Genomic DNA, 27,901 nt, shown 5'->3' with positions numbered 1-27,901 from the left:
TGGCATTATCCAACTACAGTAACTTGACAACTCGCAAATGATAATCGGATTGCGGGAGTGTAAATTTAGACATCGAACGGTGATCCTGTAGCAACGAATGAAATACTCATTTTGTGGCTTTGTTGACATTTCAGACTGTCTTTCACACTCATCTGGATTTTTTACAGACATGCATTATGACCCTGCTGCAAAAAAACATCCAATGGTTGAGCATTGACCAACCTCGTCCAAGTCACGTGATGTAACTCCAGCGCTTCAACTGTCTCATACTGAACACTTTTAGAAGACAACTCCTTTCCACACTGAAACAGATAAAGTGCCAAGACTGTGTTACTGTTGTTGCATTCATATTGAAGTGGTCTGATAAGGACCTGTGACTGGATCAGCCACTAAACCACAGACAACAGTAAGTTGACATTCTCGTCGTTAGCCTGCTAGCGCTACCTCGTCTCCAAAGTACAAAGTACTTGTATCGATGTACGTAACTTTTCTGTTACTATTCTGCAATCAGATGCATGTATTTGTTTTATCCATGCATTCTCTGTACTGTCCTCACAATAGATCGCGGATTTTTGACGAGAGGTGGGGTACACCACGATCTGTATTTGTTACACTACTGTTACAATCCTCATAATATCCTCACTGACTGGCGACCAGTCCAGGGTGTACCCCATCTTTTGCCCAAAGTCAGCAGGGATCGGCTCCGGCACACCATAGTGAGGATTAGCGGTACAGATAATGGATGGATGAGCTAAATATTACATGAAAAATAATAACACTGTAGTGATAGCATATAATACATTATTATATTAAATAATAATTGATACGTACCTCGGTTTTTTTAAGGGGGGGGGGGGGGTAATCACAGTTTTGCACGATTTCAACAGGAAAAAGCAATAAAAAGTCACAAAAGCACAATTGTCAGTTTCTTTTCATTTATTTTTAGCACGCAGTTGTGCAAGTAACAGTTTGTTTACCATAGTGTAATTTTGAATTTTTTGAATTATCTGCGATTACTTCCCTGCTTAAAAAAAAAGACAAAATGCCCATCATAGACCAACGTAGGAGCTCTCAACATATCATCACCCTCTCAAAATAATGGCCTAAATCATGTTTTCATTTTTATATAAAAAAAGAACATGAATGGACGTCCCACAGAACAACAACACTAAGTGTCCTCGTTCCGATACATTAATTTTCCCTGCTCTGGATTTAAATGAAGCCACCTTGTCATCTCGCTTCTGACTGTCATTTGAACATGCCATGGCGGGCACTTTTTGACATTTCGAAATGAGGGCGGTCCAGGCACAATATGCCAGAGCCATGCTTGACATTGTAAAAACGGTCATAGACCTGCTGGAGTACTTGCATGTACAGTAATTGGCAGATAAACAAATTATATCGTCAACCGTGTATGAGACGTGGGCAATTGGAGACCACCTTGCACCCAAATCTTGTCTGACATCCTCCCCAGCCTCTCAATAAGGATGGAGATGCTATTAAAATATATTTAAGATGATGATTATAATCTGTTGAAGAAATTGATTTCTACAATGATTCAGAGGAATTGCACGACGCCAGTGTCATATTTCTGAATTAAATTCCATTACGTCCACCATACACTTCTGCGGAGTCCTTAATTTATCTGCCTGCAGCTTGATCAAATAGCTCAAACTCGCATTCCCGTCTCTAAAATCTCTACTTTTTAATAACCAAATTTGCAGATGTGCTGGGGGCGAGGCAGGAACGTGCAATGAGGCGTAGCGCATGGACCGAGCTCACACACCGCCTGAACTGAAACTGACGATGCACCTTTTATTATGCCGAGTACAGACTACTTTCTGTCACCAAATTTTTGGATGAGTTGGGGGTGAGGCAACAGTGTGCCGGAACGCCCAGAAAGGTTCAACACGGCCCCAAGCACAGTCGACTAGGCCTGCGCTGGCACAATAAATGAAGTTCTGCTTGTTTTGTTACGCCGAGCGCACGGAGGCCTGTCTACCAAAATCGGGGTCTCTATTTCTGTTTACAGGCATCCACCCTGGGGAATAAAAAGAAAAAAAAAAAGAGCTGTGCTGGTCCCAGAAATGTCAGAGTCCGTGATGGATCACCAGAAACGTTTTCAGGCTGCTGTGAATGTCATTCACAAACTCCCCAAAAAAGGTACTGGATGTTGATCAGCATTATCGATTGCTCAGTCCCAGATATTATATCACTGATAGATATTTTTGACACATAGTGTAGGGCATCCAAAGACGGCCCTTGTGTTTGAGTCGCATAAACTTATTTGCCTCAAGACACTGATGATTGACTTTTCTGACTTTTTTGTTGTTTTTTAAAAAATATATATATTCAACTGATTTGTCACGCTAAATATTCAATGAGCTATTAAAAGTGTCAAAGTAGACTCCTTTTAACTGTTCATGCATGAATTGTCACCAGATACTATGAATAACAAAATTCAAAGGACAAAAATGTTTTTTGCCGGTCTGATGTTATTTTTGATCATATTTTTAAAATGGTCCAGTAAATAGTGAATAAACTTGATGAAGATAATTGTAAATTGAATCAAAATCGCATTATTTGTCTAAATCCTTTTCTTAAAATTGTTTAGCTGTAGAACTGGATCAGTTTGACTCTGGGCATGTTCTTCCAAAAATGTCACAAATGCAAAAAAAATAAAAAAATAAAATCAAAAGAAACTTCACTAATTTTTTTTGATTGATTGTTTTAAATTAGTCAACGTAACTGGAGGGTTAAATGAGCCTAAAAGCATGATCTCTTTAATGATGTTTTTAAATTGAAAAGAGCCTGGAGTTTTACCTATTTTAGCTGGCATTTATGGTTCATCACATGTTCAAACTCAGTGTGACTCGTCAATGTTACATAGGACATGTGCAAACTGTAACGCTTGACCATTGTGTGAAAACAGGCTCCTACCAACCATCGTATGACGTCATGCTGCGCTTTTACGGGTTGTACAAACAAGCAGTGTTTGGACCCTGTGCAGTGCCACGACCTGGCTTCTGGGACCCAGTGGGTCGCTACAAATGGTTTGTATTTTGGCTAGCTTTAAGATTGAGGGATTTACATTTTTTACACGGGGGGGGGGGGGGGGACAATAACGGTGCATATTACCCAGGCCTTGTATTTGGCTACTTGTTAACTGAATTTACAGTGCTCAGCATAATTGAGTTCATGACGTTGAGAGGTACCCGTAATTTAATTCCAGTGACTCCCCCCTCCCACACACAATGTTAAAGGCCTTGCATTAATGTCCTTATAACTTTATTAAACTGAATTGATTTCAGATATCACCCGTATCATTTTGTTGATGTACTATATGACGTTGCTTCCGATTTCTTGTGTGTACTATATGAAAGGGACGCTTGGAGCCGGCTGGGCGACATGAGCAGCGCAAGTGCCATGGTAGCATATGTGGATGAGATGAAGAAAGTAGCACAGGAGGTACATTACTTCTTAACATTCGACAGTGCCCTTAGAATATTTTTATATTTTCATGTGTAAATGTGTGTTTTACTGGCAGGTTATTGACACCTTGCCAATGAATGAGAAAACCGCTTCACTCTTCCACCATTTTGAGCCTCTCTATGCTGTTATTGATGACATGCCGCGACCCCCAGAGACCCTGCTTCATCTCAGAGAAGGTCGGGAATACCATAATACCATTAGTATGAGCGTTTAGAACGATGATTTCAGATACAAATGTTTTGAGTTCTGATTGTAGAGCCAGGAATGAATTTTACTCTTATTTCAAGGCACCGCTGTACTGTACCATATACTGTACAGTGAAACTCCTCTACAATGAAACCTACATGGGTGAAAACACCCCCCAGTGTGAAAAAAGTCTTCATGCATTAACACCATTCCCACTCTCTTGCCCCCGATACAACGAAAAAACCCTGTTGCGTTATACGAGATCTTTTTCTCTGCTCTTGCCTCACGACGAGACTCACTACAACAAAGTCTAATCCAACAGCGACCTCTACTGCTTCGTTCGGAAACGGCAAGAGCAACCACCACACTAGTTTACACATGCGCAGTAGTCCAGGAAGTATTTGTTATTGTTAGTTTCAGACGCAGCAAGAATGTTACATTGCTAAAGTGGCTACAAAACGGACCTTTGGATGTCAAGCAGCTAAGACAAGAAGTGCTCTGACACTGGAATAGAGGGTAAAAGTGATCAAAATGAAAGACGGAGGAAGCAAAATAAAATACATTATCCAAGCAATTGATGTAAATGAAAGTGAATGCTGATCGTAAATTTCGCAATTTCTTTCCCTTTTTTTCTTTCTACACTGACTATATGAAGTGTCAAATAAGTGTATTCTTATACTTATGCACAATTGGAATAAAAATACAGAGTACACATACGTATGTGTGTGTGTGTACACATACGTTTGTGTGTGTGTGTGTGTGTGTTTAAATCTGAGATCAAATTTGCTACAGTGAAAACCCCCTGTTGTGAAAAAATTCTTGCTGCAAACATGATTTCGTTGGAGAGGAGTTTCACTGTATATGTTTATGTGTTAGGTACACTATCTGTATATTTCTACATTCATATTTTTATTATATGTTCTTCTGACCTAACATTTTGTGTTTTTGAAAGCCTCCAGAGTGCGTAAGGATTTGGAATTGACCAGCAAATCTGATTGCGAGATCTTCTGTGACTTAGTGGATTCAGTGGAGCAACTCGGTAACCTTAAGGTCTCATTCACCATTCTCAACAATACATGATTAAAAACTGTTAACAATTAGCTCCCACACCTGTAAATTGTCAAGTATATATACTTGGGCTGTCGTAAAAATCGTTTTGTATTTTGGGGACAGGTACCACTTGTGGAGTCGAATGGGTTTCTCAACGGCCACGTGGCCTTGGAGTCATCTCTGTTTCAACTTCAACAACAAGAAAGGCAAATTGAATCCAGACAGGTGGGAGCTGGACACAGTGGAGAGGGGCGAAAGGATGCAAAGGATAACGGTACAAATAGAAGGCGAACCAATGGCCTCGAGAGCTCATACCACAACTGGAGGGAATGTAAGTAAAATGAATTAGATGAAGGGCGGTCAACTGATTTAAGTGATATGTTAAGTGACTGCTTTAATTTGAAGGTGGTGATCCATTGAGAAGTACAGGGCCAGGTACCACAGGTGGTTCTAGCGGGGCAGACGGAGGAGGAGATGGTTCAGAAGGTTTGCCAGAATGGCGAAATGACTTCCAGCTTCAGCAACAGATCCTTCTGGCCCTGAGAAAGCTCAGAGAGGATATGAGGAGCGTCATGGAAAGGCTGGAGGCGGTGAAGGCGCTCGTCACCACACAAGTAAGCACATGCGGTTTATTTTCTTACGGTTGTGAAAGCTGGGCTTTCATATTGCATTGTAAAATTATTTTTTGCACACAGAAAAAAAAAAACTCCCTCCAAATTTTAGCATTATTCAGATACTGTTTGCAATATATATATATATATATATATACAGCTATAGCATACCGCTACCCAATTCTTTTGTCGCTGGAACAAATGTTGACTTTCATTTTAACCCGCAGGAGGAAAAGCGGTGGCCATTTCACACATCCGCTCATACCGTTCTCCTGTTCCTGCTGTGGCCATTTGCTGTCCAAGGTATACTCTATCTACTGCAAAAGACCAAGAGGAGAAGTCGTATTCTTCATGAGGTGATGTGAACGAAGAGATTTTCTAATTCGTCGCTGGAAACCATTAAAGCTGGATATGAAGTTTCTGCATGGAAAGAGGATTACTGTGGATTTCCACTCGCTTCTCCTAGCACAGAGAATAAGGAGAATGTGGATTTTACCCCACAGATTTTGTCGTCGGTAGGAAATGTAAATCCAGACTGTAATTCAGTATTCATCAAATCAGATTTGGTGGGAGTTTTTATTGCTGACATAAATTTTAATTACAGAACTATAAAATAAGTGCTAATGTTTTGGTCATTCGTGGGTTCGTTTAATACTGGGGTTTTCAATCCTGTTCCTCGAGGGCCGCTGTCCTGCCTGCTTTCCATCTCTCCTCCGCTGCAACACACCTGATTGCAATGATCACGATGGTTGTCCAGCTTGCTGATTATCGGATCATTTGAATCAGGCGTGTTGCAGCAGGGAGAAATGGAAAACAAGTCGGACAGCCGGCCCTCAAGGAACAGGATTGAAAAACCCCGCTTTAAAAGAAGCCATCGGCCTCAAGAATCTAATTTTGTGACTGCATTTTTTTGGGAGTTGTCATTTTTGTACATGCAGTTGTCCATTGTCATTTTTCTTTAAAATAAGGTTCTCTAAAAGGCACTTTGACATGTAAAAGCATGTGGGTTACTTAAAAGCTTTCCAACGGTATCCTTTGTGATAGATTTTGCCTCAAAAAAATCTGAATTAAGTTTAACAACTGCTAAAATAGTAATTGAATGAATAAGGTATACGGTGAATGTAATGGAAAAATATCAAGAGAAATCACTTACCAAAACAAATAATTTATGTTTATCATCGATATATACAAAGGTTGACATTACAGCTGTGCAACTGTTACAAAATTGGCCCACAATTGAAAACACAAACACTCCATACATACACGAGGATACAAATACTGTAAAATGTGCGTACGAGGTATGAAGTCGGGTAAAATGTTGTTCTTCAAGAGCAGTAACGTCACATCGAGGTCCATTTGTCTCAGGTACGGCGAAAAATACAGATGGAGGAATTACGTCGGGTTTTGGTTTTGACATACGGTCATTAACGAATTTAGCTGTTGACACTGATGCAAATTGACAATGTTGTACTTGATGCTTAGCCCATTTTGAAATCATCTAATAGTGACACTCCTTTGTTATGCTTACAAATAGTAAAAAAAAAAAAAAAAAAGTTTGGCATACTTAATACAGCTGCGTGGCTTCTTTGATAGAAAAAAAACACGTGTTTTCTTGGAAATAATTTGATTCAGCCCGATCATGCCACTCTCAGGGCATTGAATTGATCACAACTGGACAGTTCTGGTTGGCTTTGAAGACGTCTCAGTGATTCATCCCCCGAACGACTAAACATGACTTCAAATGCCTTTTCTTATAACGTGATTCCACCATCGTTAGACCCTCGATATAGTTCAGGTTTTTGAGTTATGCCTCTAACTTGAAGGATAAACACTTGGCTTTCCCGCCAAGTCCCAGGCTCGTGCTGTCTTAACTCCCCTTTGTGCTTCAACTGATGAAACCTGCTCAGGCGAGAAGTCAAACGGCAACCAAGACAACCAGAACAGTCCCGTTGCGATCAATTCAATGTCCATGGGGGGGGGAAAAAAACCTTCGGTTTCGTAGAAAACGGCATGCACACATCCATACAGGCAGGCAAAACAAGGACACACATCGGGTTTGCATATATATACTGTATATATTTTCTGTTATCGAGCAGTGAGGACCGAGCAGTGCTATAGCTCAAGTTTCATTTTTTATCAGAGAGAGCCTGCTCCACACGCAGAATCAGCATACCAAAATATTAACCCTTTCATGAACCCTGTAACCTGATAACATGATAAACTATCCATTGTAGTAACCGCTGTCCCTGAAAGGGTTAACACGGGGTTTCCTGACATTGTCAAATATTGCATCCTCAGAATATAACATTTCCAAAGAAAACAAATGACAGTCAAAATGTGTCGACCTCCAGGCTTCGACAAAACATGCAGATGTTTCATATTGTATTGTACTGTTCTTTTGTGCGCTTGAGCCCATTTAGGAAATGGTCTGATTCGTGCTACTTGGTAAAAAGAGATCTGGAGAATCGCACAGGCCACTTCATGAACTGATTGCATACCCTCTCTAAAAGTATTTGAAACAGTGAGGCCGGTTTCCTTTGTCTTTGCTGTTCGACTGAAGAAATTTGTGTGTGTGTGTATACCTCACAAGGGTCGTGTATATATATATATATATATATATATTAGTGCTATCAAACGATTAAAATATTTAATTGCTGTGTATAATTTCGGAGTTAACTCATAATTAATTGTAAATAATCACTGATATTTATCTATTCTAAATTTCCTATGATTTCTTTTTGTCCTATTTTCCCCCATTTTAATGCTCTCATCAATAAGGAATCGTGGATCAGTTTTATTTGTGCAAAATATAAATATTTACTGAAACAACAATTTCGATTTTTTTTTTTTTAAGAACTTTTTTTTTCACTTGGAGCAGTTATTCACACATGGAGCAAATAATCTCTCACAAAATATAACTGTCCATCATTAACAGTGGAAAAATATTTTGTCACACAACAGCTTGCAATAAAAAACTTAATGCCGTTAAAATTGATTTAAATTAATGCCGATAATGACGCGCTAAACTGACAGCACTAATATACAGTATATATATATATATATATATATATATATATATATATATATATGCGGGAAGGGAGGGGTGTGTGAATGTGAGCTGTACTTGAGTTAAACAAACACGGAGTGGCGATGCCAGGCTTTCTTCTTGTCCAGTGTAGCCATAGCTGACCGCCGTCGAGCAACAGAGGAAGATGATAGGAAGTTGTGATCAACTAACAACGAGTAAGAGTTTTCCCCCTGGACAAGACCAGGGGCAGGGCTTGATTGTGATATATGATGAGGAGCGTCTCGTTCGTGAGCTGTGATGATTTCCACATCCTCCGTTTTCCGTTCTCTCACAATATCATCCAGTCGGATGTCAAAGTTCAAGGACAGTGCCTTAGTCCTTCGGCCTCTGGATTTCTTTTTGAAAATTGGCACTGGCTGACTCCAGACTAGTTGCAGATTGCTTTGGTCTTTTGAAGCTTGGCAGAGGTCTCGAAGCCTCGTTGGGAAAATCCAGATGGGGAGTTTGGAACGTTCCCGTGTCAAATTTTGAGGACTGGTCATCGGTAAAGGTCTCGGGTATGTGTTATTTATCTGGTTGCATGAGTAGCGGAAGCTCTTCCGACAAACAGTTGTGTTCTGCTTGTCAGACTTTGTCTCCTTGGCTGCTTGAAATTCCTTTTCTACCACATAGCTTTCACATTTTCCCACCTTGGTTTGAGTTACCCCATTTCGATTGTCAACCGTGCTCATTTGTGCGAGAACAGATTGTTCTGCATCGTCTCTGCCAATCATTTCTTTGCCATCTATTTGTTCCGTTTGCCCATAATTGTTGGCTTTCATTGGTCCGTCCACAGAGCCTTCATCTGAACTGCTGTCTGGGAGATGGCCACTGGGACATTTTTTACGTTTGCGGGTCACGGCGGAGGCGATGGACTTGGACAGGGTCTCCCTGGCGTTCGGGTCTTTCAATGAGCTCAAAGAACGCTGAAAAGTTCGGGGACCGTCATTCACTTGTTTGCATTCCATTCAGCTATGCCATTATTCAGACTTATTTCTGCTTACCTTTGCCTTAACTGAATCGCCGGTGGTGGACTCTGTCAGGAAGCAAAAACGAGATGACCACAAATTGGTATTCCCATAACAGGTATAAATTGCACATTAGCAATATCTGATTTAAAAACAACAACACAACCGAGTCTGACGTATATTTCTGTTCCACAACACAGAATCAGATCCCGCGAAAGCATGCAGAAGAGACGTCACAGTTCAAGGGGCACGCATCTTGAGATGGTGGCTTACTCAAGAGCACACGGAGAGTCGTCAGGAAACTAGCTTCCCTCCAACAAAACGTTACCATTTTACATTTCTTTGCAGCAGGACTCAAACCGTGACACTCCGATTTGAAAGCCCAAGTCCTTATAGATGAGCTACTGCTGTAAACCTTTCAGGAAAACTCGAAACATTTCAGTCCAACCTTTACTTCAATGAAGCGACCGAGACGGATTAGAGTTCACCTTTGAGATCTGCGACAACGGTGATTGGTTGTTCTTTGTGCATACCATACAGACTGATGGAATGAAAATGGCAAGTGAAACACAACACCAGACACAAACAAACAAAAGGAAGGCCTGGTCCTACCGAAGAGGCTGATCCACTGTTTCAGCTAGGAAAAAAAAAGCAGTAAAGAACGATTTGGAAGCATAATCAATTGCATCTAGGAGATTCAAAGAAGTAAGAAATGAAACTAAATGTCGTTTTGGAAGTTCATTTGCGTAGATTGTTGGATTTACACTGCTGGTTCCTATTCCTATGAGAATGTTACGGAATTTCTTATGACTAAACGGTATCCCGATCCTTACCCGACGTTTCTCCTGGCATACCTGTCCTGCCAATGTTGCACAACAGGTGGTCAATGTTTGGCATGTGCTGCATTTCCTCATCTGGAGCGTTCTGTTGCTTATCAAGCTCTCCACCAGAGAAGAACCAGTCACACTAGACAAATAAACCAGGAAAGCACAAATTAATGCGTCTCATGAAGGAAACATAGCCTCCAAAGTAAAATACGGTATTTTCCGCACTATAAGGCGGCCCTAAAAGCATTCAATTTTCTCAAAAGCCGACGGTGCGCCTTATAATCCGATGCGCCTTATATATGGATCAACACAACTACCTTCCGAGATTCTAATCTGTGAAAATTAATAAAATTAAGTACTGGCTGCTAACTAGTTGAGCGTGTAACCAGCTGAGATAGAGTCTAGCACGGAAGTGGTTCAGATAATGAATGGACTAACATATCGGCGGTTAAACGGCGTTGCAGCATGGATTTTGCGTGACTTTCAAGATGCACACGAACGGTCATTTGTGTTCCAGTGACAGAAGAAGTCATTCCTTCTTACGTGTAAGATTAGTGTCTCTACTATCTTGTAGCGGTCAGGCATGTGGGTGACCATATCTGTCATGTTGTCCTCCGATGTCCTCACCAGTGTCGGACCAAACACCAGAGCCAGGTTTCTTGGCTCCATCTGGAAATGGTATATGAAATAGTATCCCCGCTCAATGTTTTGAAATTGCATACGACAGGCTGCATGTATTTCGGAGCCCTCACCTTATTCTTTTCCGAGTGATCTGCCACCCTTTTTAGGTGACACATCAGGAACTTGAGGGTGTGGTAATAGTGATCTGGTAGGTCATGAATCTGGAAGCATTACAAATTATCCATAGCAATCCCAGCTGTTAGAATCTTGAATTTGAAAAAAATGTTCACATTTTTTCAAATGAAATACCAGTTTTTTCAAAGTTTTCAGACGGTCCCGTGTGTCTTCTATCCGATTGGCATCAATGAAGTAGATGTACTTGTCTGCAAATAAAAAATATTGGGATTTAATTATTATTTAATGTTGGTCATTTCCACACCCGCACAATTTAATTAAGAATGTCTTTACAAACCGTCAGTAAACAGTGGCTCAGGCAGTTTTCTCAAGAACGCCTTCAATAGACTGCTGATTACGTTCAAATCCTGCCATCTCTGTGGAGACGGAAGACGGAGACATTTTTTCTGATGTCCACTTCAAAAATGAGCTACGATCACAAAAATGACTGCCATATTGATTCAGATTTCCATGGATTTGTGTGTGCCGCACCTCTTCAGCAGTGTTGATATCAAAACCCTTATTGAGATGTTCTTGCAGGTTGGACACCATCGCGTTGTTTCCTGGCACCCGGTAAATTCCGGTGTAATCTAGACCCGTCGCTTCGACCACACCACAACACATCTCCACAATCTGTGGAACAAACTGGCAGGACAAGTGACAGAATGGCAAAGTCAGTGGTGAGAAACACGGTAGAGAAAAGATGTAAAATGTGTTGGATTACCGGTATTTGGTATTAATTAATTTATTTATTTATTGGTGCATGTTTGTCACTTCACGGACACAGATCATTCACATGAGAAGTTGCATTTGTTTTTTGGAACATGAAGAACTCCCTGAAAAAAAAATCCATATTGCCCATAATACCCTGCAGTATTCAGAACACTGTCACAGAGATGAAGTAATAATATCATCAAAACACATGGATAATGGATGCTTGTATGTTGTTTTATGTGCCATGCCAATCTCACGTGTCATGTAATTGTTTTGACTGTTTTGTTTGAGTTTTTTTTTTTTTTTTGGTCTTTTGCCGGTGGGCTTACTTTGTGGTGTTCGGCCTGCTGACAGTTCTCAAGGCGCACACCAAAAGCCTTCGGATTGTCCGTCTTCTTGGACTTCTTCATGATGTTGATGCCCCACGGGGTCTTGTTGTCAACTGAGACCGCAAGACATCACATTTATAATATAGAATTACAGATAGAAGAGTTTTGTTTCATTTTTTTCAAAAGCGTCCATAGATGCATCGGTGCGACTAAAGAGCTAAGACATATTTTGTACCCACCGCTTTTGGATGATCGATTCGCTGTGGTGTTGTCATTTTTAGCCAACAGGAAGGGAGGCATCATCCGGTGAGTTTTAAGGGAAGAATCTGGTTTGTTACCTGTAAGACTGTGGCAAAAACATCCAAAAAATGTGAGCGTAATTGTCAAAAAAATAAATGACCCCCCCCCCCCCCCAAAAAAAAGCATAGGCAGATGCTGTTTGTCAATTTTCTTAAATGGTCAATGTGATTCACCTTGATTAAAAAGATTTTTTATTAATCATCAATTACAGTACATGACCCTCTATCATATGGGTCTGCAACATGTGGCCTGGGGGACATTTGTGGCCCGCTCGATGATATTTTGCGGCCCCCTACTTGACAACGACATTTAATGTTCTTGCAGCCTTTTGTCGTGGCATTGCCCTGAGCATTTTGTGTGTGTGTGTGTGTGTGTGTGTTTGAATCACTTATGAGCTATCATAGGTCATTTACGTACATGAAGGACAAAAAGTCGAAACAGCAATTATGCATTGGCAAGAGGTTTTTGACAAGCATCCAGTTCAAAGCGCCGGTGACTGCGAACGAGTAAGGGACAGTCGTGATGAAGCAAGGAGTTTTGCTCTATTTTGATCACCATTCTGACCTCTGTTTTCTGTAGTCATTCAGCTTCTTGTTGATAAGCGCTTGTCTTGAGGAACCAATCTCCTAATATAAATGGAAAGAACCTGTTTAATCAGTGACCACGTCAGCAGTGAGTTCATTTTCCAAGAATGGAATTTGACCTGATCTGACCTCATTGTCGGTCTTGCTGTTCTCTGTAATAACCTTGATCCATGCCAACATCTCATCCCTGTTTTCAGCTTGGAGTAGATATTCGCAGAAGTCCTGGGTCATCAGTCTCAGGGTGTGCTTGCGCTTTGTTTCGCGATAAGCGATATCGATAAGGCAGCCACAAATATTGATTGGAGGATGCTCATCCAGACCTGAACCAGGCCCTGTCCCATGAAGAATAGCCTCCCTTTTGTCTTTGTAGATGAAAAGTACACGGGAACGAAGCACGAAAAAGAGGCGTTTCCAAGTCCGCATACTGCCACCAACTTTCTACAGTGAGGAGACAAAAAGTCAAGTCAAGTCAAGTCAACAGTATTTATAGAGCACTTTCAAACAGCCATCGCTGCATACAAAGTGCTGTACATGGAGCAATTTAACATGCACAATAAACAGTAAGACAAATCGGTAATAAAGGCGGTAGAAAGCACCAAACAGTAAAACCAAGAACAAATCTAAGTCATGCTGAGTCGAATGCCAAAGAATACAAGTGAGTTTTGAGGAGGGTTTTGAAGATGGGCAGCGAGGAGGCTTGCCGAATGTTTAGTGGGAGGTCATTCCAGAGAGAGGGACCAGCAACAGAAAAGGCTCGTCTTTCACATCATGTTGACTCTCAAAGTGTTTCTGTTCTTCAATACCGTATGATAATTTCCCACACTATAAGGCGCACCTATTAGCTTTCAATTTTCTCAAAAGCTGACGGTGCACCTTATAATATGGATCAATATTCACATTTTTTGGATGTAGTGTTTTAAATGTTCTGTAAAGCGCTTTGTTACAGTTGCAGCGGTGCGCCCTATATATGAAAACAGTTTTGAAATGGGCCATTCATTGAAGGTGCGCCTTATACCCCGAAGTGCCTTATAATGCAGAAAATACGGTAACTGATTTCCGTGAAAGTGTCATTCTTTGGCATCCCAGTCAAATAAATTGGTGTACTGCCTTGCCAAAGTTGCCAATAATTCATGTGATGGCCTGAGCAGTGAGTTTTACCTTCCCCTTAACTGTGAGAATCTGCTTGTAGTGTAGCCAGCCCTCCTTGCAGATGTCACTGAAAGTGATGCTCCCCAGTTCCGAGGTGGAGTGGCGCTTGGACCGTGCCTCCTCCTGAGCTTTCAAACTCTCAAGGGACTAACACACAATACAGCGTGTCTAACAAAAGACTTTGCACAGCAGCATTGTGCAAGGTTAAAATGAAATAAAATGAAATATACAGCAGCAAAAACTCACCCCATCAATGAAAAAACTCTTGACTCTTTTTGGTAGTCTCCTGTAAGACATAACATCCACATGTAAATTATCTTCCTCCTATGTTGCGGGTCAATGTGACCCATTTTAAAGACAGAAATACAGTCGGAATTAAAAGTAGATATATTTTTTCATTTCTGACACTTTTGGATAATGCCCCAGATAGAACCAGGGGTGGAGCCAGAACCTTTTCTGTGCCGTGGCCAGGATGACAAATTGACTCACTCTGGGGTGGCCATCAGATGACAGGTGCACATGCACACGATGTGGACGTAGATGATAACCTGGACTACTAATGCTCCCTTACTCGCCGTTGGGAGAAGTGAAGCCACCGTCGGGCATCTTACGCTGCACCTGTCTAGGATCACCCAACTTGAATACATACAAGTGACTTTTTTTGTAGGTCTTGGGCTGTTACATATAACTCCAAAATTTCGTCGATCTTGAACCGGGGCTGCTTGGGTAAAAATTGTAAGGGGTGTTGTGGAACCGTTAAAACAGCTTTTCACAAAAATTTACAAACTTGGTGTTGCAAAATCACATAAGCCAAAACACTCTTCTAAGCAAATATGAAGTAAGTTTGGGAACGAATGTGTGGGTGTTCCCGGCCAGCATTGGCCACCATGCTGCGCTGCCCCTGTGTGGAACTAAACATGAGTGTTTTGAGAGTTGAAAAATTATCATGTTAAAAAAATAAAAAATAAATGTTCCTGGACCACTAACAAAATCTTTCAACTTTTGAAGTATTGGTGTCCGTCCTTACGTCAAAACATGGCCCTCTTCTTTCAAAGTGTTAAGACCCTCATCACAAGACTTCGATCGCTCTGTCGAAATGGCCAGCAGGTAAGAAGAACGGCGTCCTTTGATGCTGCCTGATATTACGTCACAAAAAAATAAGAATAAGACACAACGGATACAATGATCACGCAATGTATTCCAAAAAACACATTTTAAAAAATTGATTTATCATATACCCACTTGCCACAGCTTTTTCAAATTCTTGCATTCTTATCACCCAGAGTAAAGTATCACAACGATGACATCATATAATGCAGTCAAAAAGTGTCAAGTATGGCTAGTGGCACTGAGAGGGTGAGTTTTGAAATGATCATCAACAAAATCATCCCTCTCTCACCGCTTCGTGTACCTCTAATTCGATTTTGGAGAAACCACCACGACCGAGGCAATACAACCAATTCCGAGACAGAAGTCGGACAATGTGGCGTGCACTCATAGGAATACCAGTGCGGTCTTGCACTGATTTCTTTCCTTCAGTACCCGGAGAAAACCCACGGAGGCACGGGAAGAACATGCAAACTCCACACAGGAAATCCGTAGCCGGAATCGAACCCTGCACCTCTGCGCTGTGAGGCAGACGTGCTACAGATGATGGCAGAAAATGTTGCTTTGGGATATTAATGTTATGATTGTCACTTTGTGCACCGACTTCCTTTCTAATTGTGTATGTAGAAACAGTATTGGGATTGTCTGTATCGTTAATATAATATCATATGTGGGTAGATATGGGTATTTTTGTGGGCCGTCACGGTGGGTGTCCAACTGGTTAGCACGTCCGCCTCACAGCACAGAGGTGCAGGGTTCGATTCCAGCTCCTGTGTGGAGTTTGCATGTTCTCCCTGTGCCTGCGTAGGTTTTCTCCGGGTACACCCGTTTCCTCCCACATCCCAAAAACGTGCATGGCAGGATGATTGAGCATTCCAAATTGTCCCAAGGTGTGATTCCGAGCATGAGCGTCTATGTGTGCCCTGTGATTGGCTGGCAACCTGTTCAGGGTGTACCCCGCCTACTGCCCCACGATACTTGTGAGGATAAGTGTATCAGAAAATGGATGGATGGACATTTTTGTGTGGGCATTGTACGACTCATCACCTTCTGAGGTATAATTGAGACAAAGAATCACGTACAATTTAACAAATGAACACAAACCTATGAAGGGAATGGAGGACAGGGAGTTGTACGCCTGCTGCACCAGGCTGCCATTTGTGCTGCGACTGGAGCCAGGACCAACAGAAACAGGAGAGGGGCTTTCACTCAATGACTCAGGGGATTGGGGACTTTTAAGAGTTTGGGCAAGGGTTCTGTGGCACAAAGGCCGCTTTAGAGAGATCGGGGAGATGACATCTCTATTGCACCCCATATGAGTTCTGTCCTCAGATGCAGGTTGTGTGGTCGTCCATTGTGTCACCTGTTCTACTTCACCGGTGGCAGCATTCCTTCTGCCATCAGGACTGGAACTGAGGTCCGGGCCACAGTTGCTTGGCTCTCTTAAGGTCTGTGCAGGTTGGGGGAGACGGTGACTTTCGCGAGACATTGTTGGGCTGCCATTTTTGTAACCGGCCAACTCGTCTGTCATTCGCCTTGTTTGAGGTTCCGCTACCTGCTGACCTGATTGCTTCCTACAAGGAGACACCGTGGAGGAGACTGTGGCTTTTTTGATTTGATGCTCATTCTCTCCTGTGTCTTTCTGAACTTTTTGTTGGCTGAATTTTGAAGAACTGTCAGAGTACAGCGGGACCATTGCAGAGGCTTTTTCTAGTGTTTCAACAGAGCGGCCATAGTTGTACTCATATTTTGCATACGCTGCCAGCAAACTCTCCGAGCATGGCATGCTTGCGGCTCTGGAAATACCGCTCCATTCCCCAAGCAAGTAGGAATGATGAAAAGCTGCAGCGGTTTGATGATGAGACAAGACGGTCTCTGGCCTTTTGGTCTCTGCAGAGACAGTGGCAGCATATGTCGGGCCAGGGTACGATCCCTGAGGGATACTGCAACGGCGAGTGGCCGGGTGCTCAGCAACCTCAGCTTGGCAGCAGTACCAGTCCGACAAGGCTCGGTGGTAGAGCGAATCAGTGTGAATATGACCAGAGGCGGGCAGACTGCTTTTGCGTGGTGGAGTTGCCGAGGCGATGGCAGCGTTGTGGTTGGCAAAGTGAAAGTCGAGTGCACTGATGGCTGAGGAGGAGCGTCCACGGTGCCTCGCTGTTGTGACAAAGTTATCGCTGACCTCTTCAGGTGTTTTCGTCCGGTTGTTTGTTGAAGCAACAACGTGGCGCCTGTCCATTGGTGAGGTTGTGGGGCTGGCTCTGCACTGACAGTTGTCCAGGACGCTACTAAATTTGTGGCTTAGCTGTGAAGCGATGGAGTTTGGATCGGTGGAAGAACAATAACGAAGGGGGGGCTCATGGAGGTTACGGTCCTTGATTGAAAATGTGTCATTGACTCTGAAGCTGGCCTCCTGAGAGTACGCCTAAGGACAGACGGAGTGAAGGCAATGTTATTGAGGGAGGTTGAGAGAGTTGAAAAAGGAGCATTGAAAGGGGATTGAAGCAGACGCTAATGAACATCCATGGTCAGGTCCACAAAAATTGGGAAACTGACACGATTCTAATCTTTTTTTCTCGATACACCGCCACGGTGGATTTGAAATAAAGCAAACCAAATCGGCTTGGACTGCAGACTTTTCACTTTATTTTATGTTGCTTCTTTTCTCAGCACCCAGGTCATCAATCAATACCAGGAAACCAATTTCATCGGCAGCCATAAAAGCATATGCCATGGCCCTCTGGGTACACTACAGGTCAATAAATATTGGGACATCAACATAGTTGCTGGAGCCTATCCTAGCTGTCTTCAGGCAGTAGGAGGGGGACACCCTGAATCAGTTGCCAGCCAATCGCAGGGCACACAGAGACAAACAACCATCCGCGCTCACACTCACACCTAGGGACAATTTGGAGTGTTCAATCAGCCTGCCATGCATGTTTTTGGGATGTGGGAGGAAACCGGAGTACCCGGAGAAAACCCACACATGCACGTGGAGAACATGCAAATTCTACACAGGCCTACCTGTGTAGAATTTGGAGCTGGGATTGAACCCGGTACCTCTGCACTGTGAGGTCGACGCACTAACTACTGGACCACCAGGCCGCTTTCAGCTTTATTTTAAAGCTTTTTATATCCAAATCAGGCGAATGGTGGAATAATTACAACCGTTTGTAGATGTGCCCCCTCACTTTTTTAGGGACTAAAAGTAATGGGACAAGTGGCTGCTCTGCTGTTTCATGGCCAAGTGGTAATCAGTCAGTCAACCTATTTAAACCGTTAACAAGCCGTTATACCTGCAGTGATTTTTAGTGACATGGTGTGTACTCCACTAAACATGGAGCAAAGGAAGCAAACAGAAAACAGAAGTCTGTAAGCATATTCTCCAAGGGTCAGGGTTGGCTTGATGTTACACATATTTTATATATACACACACACACACACACACGCACGCGCGCGGATTCACAATGCGCAGTGAGAAGGAAGGAGAAAGATGAATACTCACACTTATCAATTGCAGGACATCTTTATCTTTTGGCATGACAGATAGCTCCAAATTGTTTTCGCTACAACAAAACGGAGACAGAAACGACATAATTAAGAGACGACGCAAACGAAAACAAATGTTTGTCTCACTTGTGCAGACCATCCACTCACCTGATTTGAATGAGTCGAATCACCTGAGAGTAGGTTTTTCCTAGAATACTTTCCCCATTGACTTTGACCAGCCTGTCACCTGAGACGCACACACACACACACAAAATATGTATTTCAATTTAAAAACTGGTCACTTTGACTCACAATGAAATAATAGGGTTAAGAAATGCGACGCATTTGAAACAACCCAAGTGATGAGTTGGGGTCAATTACCGGTGCACAGCCCAGCGCGATGAGCAGGACCGTTTTCTTTCACGCTCTTCACAAAAATGGTGTCTACAGCCTCCAAATGACACTGCTGACCACCTGCGTCGAACACACATTAACAGCCATTGATAATGCATCCATGGATATCTTAAATAATCAGTGCAGCGAAACTGAACAAAGCATCTAAAAAGCACAAGTTTGAGCTTGGTGAACAGTTTGATCCAGAATTATTTGGATGATGACATTTCGGGTCAACCCTGCTGGGCAGCATTTGTGTGACATTTTAAGAGATAGAAAAAAAAAAGTACAGTCACAGTCTTAGAGGTTTTAGTGGTCCGACTGTTTTAAAAAAAATATTTATTCATCAGCTATCTTTTACTTTCTGCCCCTCAGTACTTGTTTCAGAGTCAACTTTAACTCACAGTGAGCGATAATGTAGCAAAGACACTACTTTTACATTTTACTGATTACTTATTTTAAGAGTAACTTTACAGATTATTTCATTTTAAAGATGGCACTCACATGTTTTCACTGCGTTTCCATTTTCTTCAACCTTTGGAAAGAAAAGAGTAGGTGAGAGGACGATTAATTCATCGCAGTAGTGTTGCAATATTTGCATTGTTTGATGAGACCAATGTTGTACTTGTTCAACACAAGTTAAATAAAAAAACATCACTGCAAGACACACCAAATTTTGACCTGCAGGTTTAACTTAAACTTCAATTGATTCCTAGAGACAAAAACAAATTGATCAACCAGGGCCCAGATGGGATTGTGGTTGATTTGGTCGCTCTACAAGATAAAAAGTAGAATCTGCAATCTGCTTACGGTACCTTGGAGTTGTGGAGGTACGACTCCGGTGGGTAAACTATGAAGTGTCGCAGAGTGAAACCGAATCCCTGCAAGTCCTTCTGGAGGTAAACGGTCTGGAGGCCACACCATGACATGCCCTCCATGTTGCCAGATGATAGTGATCGGCGACTATGCTCATTGGATGACACCAAGTTATCTTTTAGTCCTTTAGCCTATCAAGAGGAAAGACACTGATTGTTAGTCATTTTGTGAACCGCGAAAATCAAACATGAGACACTGTTATGTAAAAACGTGTTGAAAATTATCCGTTCGGATGGAGACCATATGAAGATTTTGATGGTGACGAGACACCAGCTGAGCAGAGGACTATATAGCTCATCATCTTTCCTGAATGCTGTAGCAAAAACAAAAAGCTATGTAGTGCCACCTACGATGGAAAAACAAAATTCTATCCCAGTACTTTTGACCTGGGATCCAGAAATTGGGAGGCACGTGTAGTTTCGTTTCATCAGACGTCGTTACCATTTGCAACACACTGTTGAAAGAAACTAAAGTTCCAAGAAACCAAACGCAGCAGGGGCCCCAAAATAGAACTCTGTGGAACACCATATAATAGAAGAGCAGAATGGGACTCAGAAAAACCAAAGCCTACACAAAAAGTTCGGCCTGCCAAATAGGATCAAAACCATTCTAAAGCGCTACCACTCATGCCCACCTCATACTGTAAAAGGAGCCAACACAAAACTCTGCTCCACCGTTTCGAACGCTGCTGTCAGATCCAACAAAACAAGACACATAGTCTCCAGTGTCATTTATATCATTAAAAACTCCAAACAGGGCTGACTCTGCTATGCATCATCTAGTTAAAACCTCAATGATGTTGCGTTCCTTCAAGAAAGATTTTAACTGCAAGTGCACCATTTTTTTCTAGAATTTTTGAAACCATAATATTAAAATATTACATTTTCAAACCTCTTGTTTCCCTAAAACATTCAGCATTAATCCCAATCTATTGAAGTATTTGCTTTCAACAATTTCAAACACGCCGTCTTACCCAAGACAAACGTCTGTGCTTTATTATCCGCATGGATGCCGGGTTTCTTGGTGACGAGATCGGGGTTGGCTGTGGCGAAAGAATTCTTAATACCGCCAACCAGATACAGCGAGGCTCTGCGTCGCTACAGTCCACTCCCACCGAACACTGGAAACGCCATGTATGTCCCGAGGGAGCTGGTGCGCCACCTGAAAGCCTATGCATTGCACCTCCACACGGACTACAAGTGAATTCGGGCCCATCGAAAGAAAAAGTAGTTCTTTTCATTGATGCTCAATGTGCTCTTGATCCATTGCCGCTCACCACGAGCGAGGGGCAAATACGACGGAAGGTAAATCATCGCTAACTGAAATAGACAAACTAGCCAACTGAGTCGAGTTTCACTTCTTTGCTTGCACTCTTGGAGGATGCGTCCCCTGGAATTGTTGCAATTTTGTACCAGGATCATCATTCGCTTGCTATATTTAGTCCCGTTCTCAGACAAGCGGCATGCTGCCTGAAGTCAGTCCAGCAGTGTCCGTATGTCGTTTGATTTTTGACTCGGTCCTTGTTAGCGTTCAGTCCAATGCATCGTCATCATCTCAAGGATGATTTGGTGGCGATCGTGCGATTTCATCCGTGCAATGTGCCAGTGATCCATCTGTGGTCGGCTGAATTCTTTCCTATGATCAGCTCTGCTGAGACGGCGTAACAGAGCAAAAGGAGTGTCGCTAGAGGAAACCCCCACCCCCAAAAGAACTGCTTCGACATCCAGAGCATCCCACTCCACTTAATTTCGCTTTCTCTCTCTCTCTCTGTCACATTTCTTCACATTCCTTGCCTCCTTCGGCCATGTAGTTCAGCCTACTCATAGAGAGAGAAAGAGAGAGATTTATCTCTACGTTCCCATTTCAATTTACTGTCATCCCTGTGCACGTTTTCTGCTACTCTGAGTGGGGGAGTTTGGTTGGGTTTGTTGGCTCGATTCACGTGACTGCCACTGGGATTTTTATCACTATTCTTCTCGTGTATCTCTCTTTACAACAGAATACAAAATTTAACTCGTCCTATGTCACCCTAAATTGCCTCTGCTGCTCTATGCAGAGCATTTCGTTCATTTTCATCACTGTGCACACGCATAGTCACGAGGGAGTCAAGTCAAAGCAAAACTAATAGTGTGTGTTGTGTGACACTTTTGCCCCACTGGTGTTTGGCCTCGGGAATGTTTTTATAATAGGCATGCATAGGAAAAAAAAAAAGGAAAGTAACCCTTTCATGCACCCTGTAACCAGATAACATGATAAGTTTTCTGAATCTGAACTGTCCACAGTAGTAACCGCTGTCCCTGAAAAAAAAAAAACAACCCCCACTCCATAAATTATAAAAGTGCATATGATGTAGTAAAGAGCACTTATTTCACTGTTTGGAGGGATTTGCAAGTGATGAAATTCATGAAATGAATGTCGGAAATGACGGGAAATATTAGCCATCACGGTGGGTCTTCTGAGATCCAACAAATTGGATCTGTTCGGCAACCAATTTACATGAAATGCGACCAAAGCATTTAACATTGTGTATGTGTGTGTGTATGCATATATATATATATATATATAGCTGTGGCACATTGGTTAAACGGTTAGCGCGTCTGCCTCACAGTGCAGAGGTGCAGGGTTCGATTTTGGCTCCGGCCCTCCTGTGTGGAGTTATCATCCTTTGCCTGTGTGGGTTTTCTCCGGGTATTCCGGTTTCCTCCCACATTCCAAAAACATGCATGGCAGGTTAATGGAACACTCTAAAATGAATTGTCCCGAGGTGCGAGTGTGGATGGTTGTTTGTCTATGTGTGCCCTGAGATTGTCTGGCAACCGGTTCAGGGTGTACCCCTGCCTACTGCCCGAAGACACCCTGGATAGGCTCCAGCACTTCTGGTGGCCTGTCCACCCTTTCTAACTTTCCACTTTTTGTTATAACTTGTACACCTATATAAGTCAGGGTCTATCATGAGTGAACTGGAAGGGAACATTTTGAAGGCAGGAAAGCAGAGCAGAGAAAAAGGTGAAAAAAAAAATACAGAACTGTCTCGTCTAATCAGTCAACCTTAAGGAGTGTTATTGTAGATGCAGAGGAGCATCAAGAGACAGCTAAAGTGGAAAACGACAGAAATGAAGGTGGCAAGGTTTTTCAGGGAGTGTAAATTTAGATCACGATAGGGATCATGACTGTGAAGCGATTCAATTCACACCACGATATGAATTTTAGGCAAGATTGCTCAGCCCTCGGTCTGCATTTGAAGCAAAAACATGAAAAGCTATTCACATATTATTTGATGCGCAATGCACATGTAAATTTGTGTCCGTTTTACATTAAAAAACAAATATATTTCATATCCAGTATTGCACATAGTTTACATGTTTATCCTGGATATGTATGACAGCCAGCGGGAATTAAATATGGAACTATGTTTTATGTTTATCACACCCCCGCTTCTGTAATCTGCTATGATCATGACAGCACTGGAAAGCAGGTCAGATTCAGGATTAACATCTCAAAAACAGCCTTTTGTCTACATTCATGTGAGAACAAAGCAAATGAAACACAGGCGCTGAAAACAAACACATCTTTAGCCATATGATTTTTAAATTGAGGCACCTTGGGCTGCTCAGCTCTCGACTTTATAATACACCTGAGGCAACATCTTTTATCCTGACAGAGGGATTATTATGATGATTATTATTATGATTATTATTACGATACAATACATCCCGATTTATATAGCGCTTTCACAACAGCTGCAGCTGTAACAAAGCGCTTAACAAAACAGTTAACATAAAGTACAATAATAAACTCAACACATAAATCATGGACAGTTGTGCAATCCTAACCACTTTCATTATTATTATGATTATTGGTGGCACGGTGGTCGACTGGTTAACACAGGCGTCGGCAACCTGCGACTCCGGAGCCGCATGCGGCTCTTATTCTTATTTTGGTTGCTGCTCTGCGTGGCTTGGTAAAATAAACAAAAAAACAAATATAAGAAAATGAATTGGGGAAAAAAAAAGCACGCATTAAAAAAAGAAGAGACGCAACATAAAATCAAAAATCTCAAGCAGTTAACAAAAGAAAATTAATTGCAAACAAATAGCGAAAAACATTACAGAGGTCACATTTTCCGACGAGGAAGTGGTTGGGAGGTGGGCGGGGTCAGGGAATCAGATTGACAGCTGATTGGACGAGAGGGTAAACTTAATTGGACGCATGCAACGTACTGTACATTTATTTTTTCTCTTTTTAATTGTTGTTATATATTTATCTTTTATGACATTTTACGCATTGGTTTGCAAAATGAAAACAAAATGTTCAACGTTGGAGGGCCGGAACACAACCATCTGTCTTTTGGAGAAGCGCAAGGAGATCCGTTTTAATCTAATCATCTAATCGAAGCATGCTGCTACGACGCAAACTGTCCACTTGAGGGTGAGCTACAAGAGCATACTTTCTACATTAACACACTCTCTAAAGGTTAGATATGTTAAAGAGCGCAAATAAAAACAAACAACTGATGCGTGGCTGACAAATTGTGCGCAGTCCCTCTTCCAGTAAAAACACATCCTCCTACGGTATAACCGTCACTCTGTTCGGAATTAACCACCAATCACATTCAAACTCGTGTTCAAAGGGAGCAAAACAAACACCTGGCACCATTTTTAAAGCCTCTGATGAACCCGAAATAAAGTTCCATCAGTTCTAGAAAGATGTCCTTGATATGTGGGCTCCAGCACACCCACCACCCTAATGAGCATAAGTGGCATACAAAATGGACGGATGGATATTTATGCTCGCAAATGTATAAGCACCGATTTCGGCCAAACCAGGGACTCTATGATGATGACGTAGAAAAAAGCCAATTGGGACTCGCACTGAAGCTGGTGCTGCTGTGAGACACAACAGATGTGCATAGAGACGGACTACATTACATAAACAACGAGGCGATTTTATTTTTTTGTACATATCACAACCATTGGTCTTGCTAGCATATGACCAATTAAAAAAAAATAGAAATATGACCCCCCCAAAACAGTAAACTGGATATTCCGTTGACCTTCCAGAGCCCTCAAGGGAGAGCACGCTACAGGATTTTTTTTTATTATCAGGTCAGGATCAAACAGACACAGAAATGCAAGCATGCGCGCACACACACACACACACACGAGAAGCTTTCATAGTTCTATTTTAAGCACAGATGAAGTTGAGTGAACTGGAGCGGAGAAAACAAATGCACATTTGCACAAGGAGATACTCATTCACTCACAAGCCCCACACCTCAGCACAGATGAGCTCGGCCTGGAAGTGAATTGCATCGTGAGCCCCTTTGGACAAAGGTACGAAAATGTCAGGTCGCTGGATCCTGAATTCAGCGAAGTGTGAGGGTTGCCAATATTTGTCATGAATTTTGACATTTGACAACACCTACTTTGTGTACGACATGAAAGTGCAAATGACGGCATTCGAAAGAAAAGCCGCCGAGTCTCAAGAATGCTTTACAAATACATCGTACAACTTGAGGAAAAGGCCATCACATGATAGATTTACGCTATGAACTTTTTCCACCTTTTGTTTTGGTACTGTTGCCTTTTTAAAATTCTCCACACAACGCATAATAATGGCAGTGAGTTTACACGATTTGTCTTTTTTTTTTTTTTTTTGGGATGTAATAAGCAATAGTCATAAAGTTGCAAGGAGTCATAAATGGGCCCTCAGGCCGTCATCCAACTTCAACAGCATGCTCGGCTTAAGTTAGCTTCACTGTTCACGTGTAGCGTATAGTTGAGCAAAAACTCGGTCTGTGTCGGCTAAGCGAGAACAATTCTCAAGTAGGACTGCCACAAACAATTCGTTGGCTCGTCGACGTGTCGCCGATAATAGTCGCAATTCGTCGACAAATTGGATCACGTAAATCGAAGGACGTCACACCAGCGAGCAGCTGCCTTTATATCACCATAATTATCTTACAGCCCCAACACGATCAAATTGCTGATGGCATGTTGATCAAAATGGATCTCGGTTGACATCCAAAGCGGCTCAACCAGTTGACATTATATTCCAATTTAGAATAAATGTCATCAAAACCAAAGTGGCAGGTTTACGCCACAAAAGGCTTCCGGACTCTACTGTTATACTGTATTGACAACATGACGAAACAACTTGACTGTCTTGTCTGTACTCGGTGAGAGCAAGACTTGTTGTGATGGCGCCGGCATGTTCACCGACGACAAATATTTAGTTGCGGCTGATGTACGAAGAAATTTGACATGATATTAATATTCGAAATTGTAAGTTACACCTCAGTGGACTGCATGTACAAGATTGATGGCAAGAGAACGGACAATGGAATGGCTCAAACCCAGAAAACAGGTGAGCCGTGATTGGTCGTGATGATGTCATATTTAGTTGACAGCAAGAGTTACAAAATGGCCGCCCCCGACATGGTTTCATTTAGATCGCACGAGCGCAACATTAATCAGAATGCCGTGTTTAGACTAGTGGGCGCGATACAGATATCATTGAAAAGAAAATGTTCTACATTTTCAGAAATGAAAGAGTTTTGCCAGATAAGCGGTTAAAAGCATAACATAGACCATCATTCATCATTTTCACTGCAATTTTTAACAGTATGCGTGGAAGTGCGTGTACGAATCTAAAGTACTATATGTGTAAGTTATGGCTCACCTGTTCCATGGTGTTCAGCGAGACTCGGGGTGACTTCCAGTCGTCGCAAGCTTGTTAAAGTGGAAGAGAAGGTTTTAGCTGTGAGAGGGTGGGGAGGTCTTCACACAAACACACACACACGTACGCACACACACCGCAGGGTCAAAACACAAATGAGCTATACTTGTCAACTCACATCACTGCTTCCTTCTCTTCCTTAACTAACATTTTTTTCTCCTCTTCCCGGTAGCTCCTCTTCTCTCCCATCCGACATGCTATTTTGCTCTCAATCATTTGATCTCACAGAGGTGGAGAACCGTTTCAATTGTTCCGTAAAATACATCCGTTTTATTTGCGTATACCTTCCATGCTCCCGTCTTTCCCTTCTTTGGAAATCTGGCCAGTTGAAGTGTGGCCTCACACTGCTTTTCCTTTGCCTCTCGCTTTGTCTGTGCTGCCTCTGCTCATCTAAATCCCTCAAGCTTTTTTTTCCTCTCTCCCGTGCTGTAGACAGCATTAGTGAGAGAACAGGATGAGGGGAAGGATCAGGGGGATCGAGTGCACGTACCATGTGACATGATAGTAAAGTGGGATTCCCAGCTGTCACACTCGCACTTGGAAAGCTTCATAAACTCCTCATGTCAATAAAGCAAACTACACGGCGCATTCTTATTGTTCTTTTCTGAGTCAAAGCACAGCATTATGTTGTGTGTGACATTGACCCGTGTTAATATTTATATAAAAGCAAAAAGAAAATAAATCCCTTGTTCTTTTTATTTAAAAAATATATATTTAATTATAAATATAATTTATCTAGTACATTCCTGGTAATTAATCAATTATATTGACCTGGCAGTTAATGTTATGCAAATGCAAAATCATCTCTTGATGGCCTTATTATTTTTATCTATTGGCCAACCTACAATTTAAAATTGTTTTTACTTTTTTTTTTTCTCATTTACAGGAAACTGGACTCTACTATCGAACAACGGATGGACTTTTATTGCACCGTGTATATGAAGTGGGTTTGTGGCAAGATACAAAATAAATCTGACTGAATGTAGTATTCTGATCATGATATTGAACTGTAAAAAAAAAAAAAAAATAGCAACAACAACTGGATAAAGTCCACCACGTACACTGTATTATTCTATCCTGAAGGAATGTGGAAAAGGACATCCTGTGGTGCTTCCCCTCAGCTGTATAGCTGGAAACTCCCACCCAACAACAACAGAAATGGCCAGACACATTTACCACAAAGGCCCATCTCCACTATAAATGCCCATACATGTACGCTACTCCAT

General features: G+C 42.0%; 2 protein-coding genes across 7 annotated transcripts; one reads left to right on the top strand and one right to left on the bottom strand.

Annotated features, from left to right (window-relative positions):
* The first annotated feature begins 44 nt into the window (after positions 1-44).
* acbd4 (acyl-CoA binding domain containing 4) lies at positions 45-11,238 on the top strand. Of its 2 annotated transcripts, XR_015103883.1 has the most exons (10): positions 45-406; positions 2,033-2,163; positions 2,933-3,053; positions 3,384-3,468; positions 3,548-3,668; positions 4,631-4,728; positions 4,852-5,059; positions 5,134-5,342; positions 5,567-9,492; positions 9,575-11,238. XR_015103883.1 is itself a non-coding variant. In XM_086137760.1 (9 exons), exons 2-9 carry the CDS (start codon positions 2,088-2,090, stop codon positions 5,702-5,704), a joined length of 1,056 nt encoding a protein of 351 aa, XP_085993886.1. In that variant the 5' UTR covers positions 45-406; positions 2,033-2,087; the 3' UTR covers positions 5,705-11,238. The 2 variants fall into 2 exon arrangements, 1 of the variants encoding a protein (XP_085993886.1); XM_086137760.1 differs by having other exon boundaries at positions 5,567-11,238.
* LOC147189524 (rho GTPase-activating protein 23-like) lies at positions 6,489-27,099 on the bottom strand. 5 transcript variants are annotated; one of them, XM_086137754.1, is made up of 24 exons: positions 26,960-27,099; positions 26,619-26,668; positions 19,877-20,068; positions 19,566-19,596; positions 19,050-19,142; positions 18,837-18,915; positions 18,685-18,745; positions 16,284-17,604; positions 15,100-15,208; positions 14,319-14,358; positions 14,082-14,219; positions 13,053-13,361; positions 12,904-12,965; positions 12,279-12,385; positions 12,040-12,152; positions 11,489-11,641; positions 11,295-11,373; positions 11,132-11,205; positions 10,954-11,043; positions 10,745-10,870; positions 10,208-10,340; positions 9,987-10,011; positions 9,411-9,442; positions 9,185-9,332 (listed from the first exon to the last, which is right to left on the bottom strand). In XM_086137754.1, the coding sequence occupies exons 1-23, from the start codon at positions 26,964-26,966 to the stop codon at positions 9,418-9,420; spliced, it is 3,417 nt and encodes a 1,138-aa protein (XP_085993880.1). In that variant the 5' UTR covers positions 26,967-27,099; the 3' UTR covers positions 9,185-9,332; positions 9,411-9,417. The 5 variants fall into 5 exon arrangements, with proteins under 5 accessions (XP_085993879.1, XP_085993878.1, XP_085993883.1 ...); XM_086137756.1 differs by having other exon boundaries at positions 10,229-10,340; XM_086137753.1 differs by lacking the exon at positions 9,987-10,011 and having other exon boundaries at positions 6,489-9,332; positions 26,794-27,098.
* Between the last annotated feature and the right edge of the window lie 802 nt (positions 27,100-27,901).

This window comes from Hippocampus guttulatus, chromosome 19 (genome assembly GCF_054856545.1).
Source record: "Hippocampus guttulatus isolate MCC_2025c chromosome 19, RoL_Hgut_1.0, whole genome shotgun sequence".
In the NCBI taxonomy this organism is placed as follows: domain Eukaryota; kingdom Metazoa; phylum Chordata; class Actinopteri; order Syngnathiformes; family Syngnathidae; genus Hippocampus; species Hippocampus guttulatus.
Note: the sequence above shows the minus strand (reverse complement) of the source record. Positions and strands in the feature narration are given on the sequence as shown.